General features: G+C 37.1%; 1 protein-coding gene across 1 annotated transcript in view; it reads right to left on the reverse strand.

Moving 5' to 3' along the window:
* LOC107555823 (transcription initiation factor TFIID subunit 3-like) overlaps nt 1-3008 on the reverse strand; it is a 66260-nt gene that overhangs the window by 60849 nt on the left and 2403 nt on the right. The window contains exon 2 of the mRNA XM_016238728.1: nt 1183-1443. Coding sequence (XP_016094214.1) covers nt 1183-1443 — 261 coding nt within the window. The remainder of the gene's footprint in view (nt 1-1182; nt 1444-3008) is intronic.

Below are 3008 nucleotides of genomic sequence, written 5' to 3' on the forward strand. Positions count from 1 at the left end.
ACGTGCGTGAGAGAGAGCGCATCACATCACAGTGGAGTCAGCTGTCTTAACCGTGGCTTGTGTACTGCAAACACATACCCGCTTCATCACTGTGTCTGTCACGCGCCTCTGTTCCCCTTTCGGGCTCTGTCTTTACATTTATTTTGAAAGATGAAGCTGGCGATTATGGTAAGGGGCGTTACATTTCCGACGAGTGCTTGCGGAGTTCGGCCAATCACAATGCACTGGGTCAGCTGGCCAATCAGAGCAGACTGCGCTTGTCGGAAGGAGGGACTTTGTAGAAAATGAAGCGTTTGGGAGAGGTGGGCATAGAGGACCTACAATAATGTACAGTATTTGAAAAATAATGTGTTTTTTGAACATTAAAGCATGTCAACATATTCTGTTACACCAAATACACAAAATAATGATCTTTAAAAAAGCATCATATGACCCCTTTAATTATATTTTCCTTTAGTATGTGTGTGCGCCTGTGTGGTGACCAAAGGAAAACATTTGGAACTAATGGCAACTAATTATTTGTCTTTTTTTTTATTTGTCTACTGGAACATTTCAATGATCATGTGAAAATATTATGCATCATATGCATTATCATTCTTTTCTTTCAGTGTTTACAGAAACACACCACAGGTCATGTTAATTACTAATTAACATTAAATCTAAATACATAAATATTAGGTAACACTTTATTTGAAGGTGTCCTTGTTACACATGTTACATGTACTTACTATTGTAATAACAATTAATTATGCATTATTACATGCAAGTAACCCTAAATCAAACCCTAATCCTAATCCTAACCCTAACCATATAGTAAGTACATGTAGTTAATTAATATTACTCAGTACTTAAATGTATAATTACACTGTAACAAGGACACCTTAAAATAAAGTGTAACCAAATATTAAATATAAATTAAAACATTGTAATTAAACGTCACTAACTAATTAATAATTAGCATGTTACTACTCACTTCAATTCAGCATTTCTGTGTGTGTATCATTTGCTGCCATTTAATTGTTTTACTTTTAAGATGCCAAGTTAAAAATGGACCCAGAATAACACTTTCACAATATAGCTGCCAATAAATCACGAACAGTTAGTTCCAGCTCAACACTGTTGTATTATATTTGGATAACTTGATATATTCAGTTCCGCCTTTATAGCGACGGTGGTACGTACCTTCCTGCAGTGAGACGAGCGGAGGGAAGTACTCTGGGATATAGTCTCTCCTCTCGCCCCTCAGGGCATCACGGGCATCCGTGTCAAAGCCAGCAGCAGGAAACTGCAGAACGCTGCTCTTGCTGATGGGAAACTGAGGAATAGTTTGTGGGAAGCCAACAGGCTCCATGTTATTTACATAGTCCTCGAGTTCTGCTATAGTGACTCCCAAAAGTCCAAAAGCCTGGTCCACATCAGTCAGTCCAGGGTCTGTCCGTCCATCTGAAAGGAAAGAGGTGTGCAGCATACGGAATTAATGTGTGTTCAGCAACCTCAAATACCAAATAATTAATAAATGGAAATTAAATATAATACTTAGTAGGGTTGTGACAGTGAGAAAATTTTCCCACCGGTTAATCAACGCGTGACAACACCGGTAATACCGGTATCACCGTGGGGGCGGGGCGTTCCCTCTTTTCCTCGCTTTTCTTCGCATTTTAAATAGCTTGTAAAAGCGGTGTGCGCATTTTACTTTCACTTTCAAATAGCGGCAATTCGCCCTAAAGCAATTGTTAGTTTTTAGTTTGTTTGAATTTTCCCTCTTTTCCTCCGCTTTTAAATAGCTTAAAAGCACTTATCAAATTAGCGTCAGTTTGGCGTCAATTGCTTGAATGCAACAACAAAATACAATGTCAAACTCACTTTAGCGTATATACAAAACATGGAACTTTTATTAACAAAACAATTAAAAATACACCATGCTATATAGGGCAGGCTATGCCTAATATAAAATAACAAATAACTTACATAAAGTTTAAATAGTTAGCCTATACGAAACTGGAAATAAGTAAACATGTATAATATATAACCAAATAAATAAGAAAATGTCGAAAGTTTATTAGCAAAACGAATAAGAAAGCTTGGAGGCACGGCATACACCTTGATGTCAAATAAAATAAATAAATTACACAAAGTTTAAATAAAGTAAAAATCAGCAAACACTGTGCAACCAATTAAATAAAAAACGAATGTTGAAAAAAAACTTCCAAAATCACCTTAGATGAACGGCAAAAGTCAACAGGCTTTTCAAAATCCAAAATATTGCCAAACAGGCGCTTTTGCATCTAGTTTCGAAAGTAAATCATCCGTGATCGTCTTGTCTGTCTCACCTCACTCTTCAGCTCGACTCACTCTCCTCACTGGAGAAATGAAATCTGATCTGTGTGATGCGACTGTCGTTCGGCACGCTGCATTGAGCAGCCGCGTTCAGTTTTTAATTGTAGTGTCTGTTCTTTTACTGAACTAAATGATTTTTATTACTATAAAAACTCTAAACGACGGTGGGGGTCGGTGATGCGGTGGGCAAGTGACGTAACCGGTGTTGCGGCTTAACAACGGTATCACCGTCAATACCGTCTATCGCGGTAAGCCTAATACTTAGGTGTAGAATATTTAAAGAGAGGGAAAAAAGCACAGATGCCTCCGATGATAGTAAATTATACAGCTTAGTTGTTATTATGCAAATGCAATGCAGTGAGTGACTAATCAGAATTCATGAAAGCTGCATCATAATATTAGTAATTACATCTCAAACACAAATGCCATGTGGTAACCAGGTTTTCAAACTTTCCTACAATTGCACGCAAAAACAGCAACACATCGAGCACTAATTATTACAAATTTTCGAGCACCAGTGAGCAATGTTTGCAGTCTCTCACTTTGACTCTCAACAAGCAGGTTAAGATATAGTTGCTTTATTATATGCACACACAAAAGAAAGTGTAGCCTATCAGTTATGAATCAGGGTTATTATAGTTAAATAATACTAAATATATATATATATATAT

This window comes from Sinocyclocheilus grahami, unplaced genomic scaffold (assembly GCF_001515645.1).
Source record: "Sinocyclocheilus grahami isolate Dianchi unplaced genomic scaffold, SAMN03320097.WGS_v1.1 scaffold546.1, whole genome shotgun sequence".
NCBI classification, from domain to species: Eukaryota; Metazoa; Chordata; class Actinopteri; order Cypriniformes; family Cyprinidae; genus Sinocyclocheilus; species Sinocyclocheilus grahami.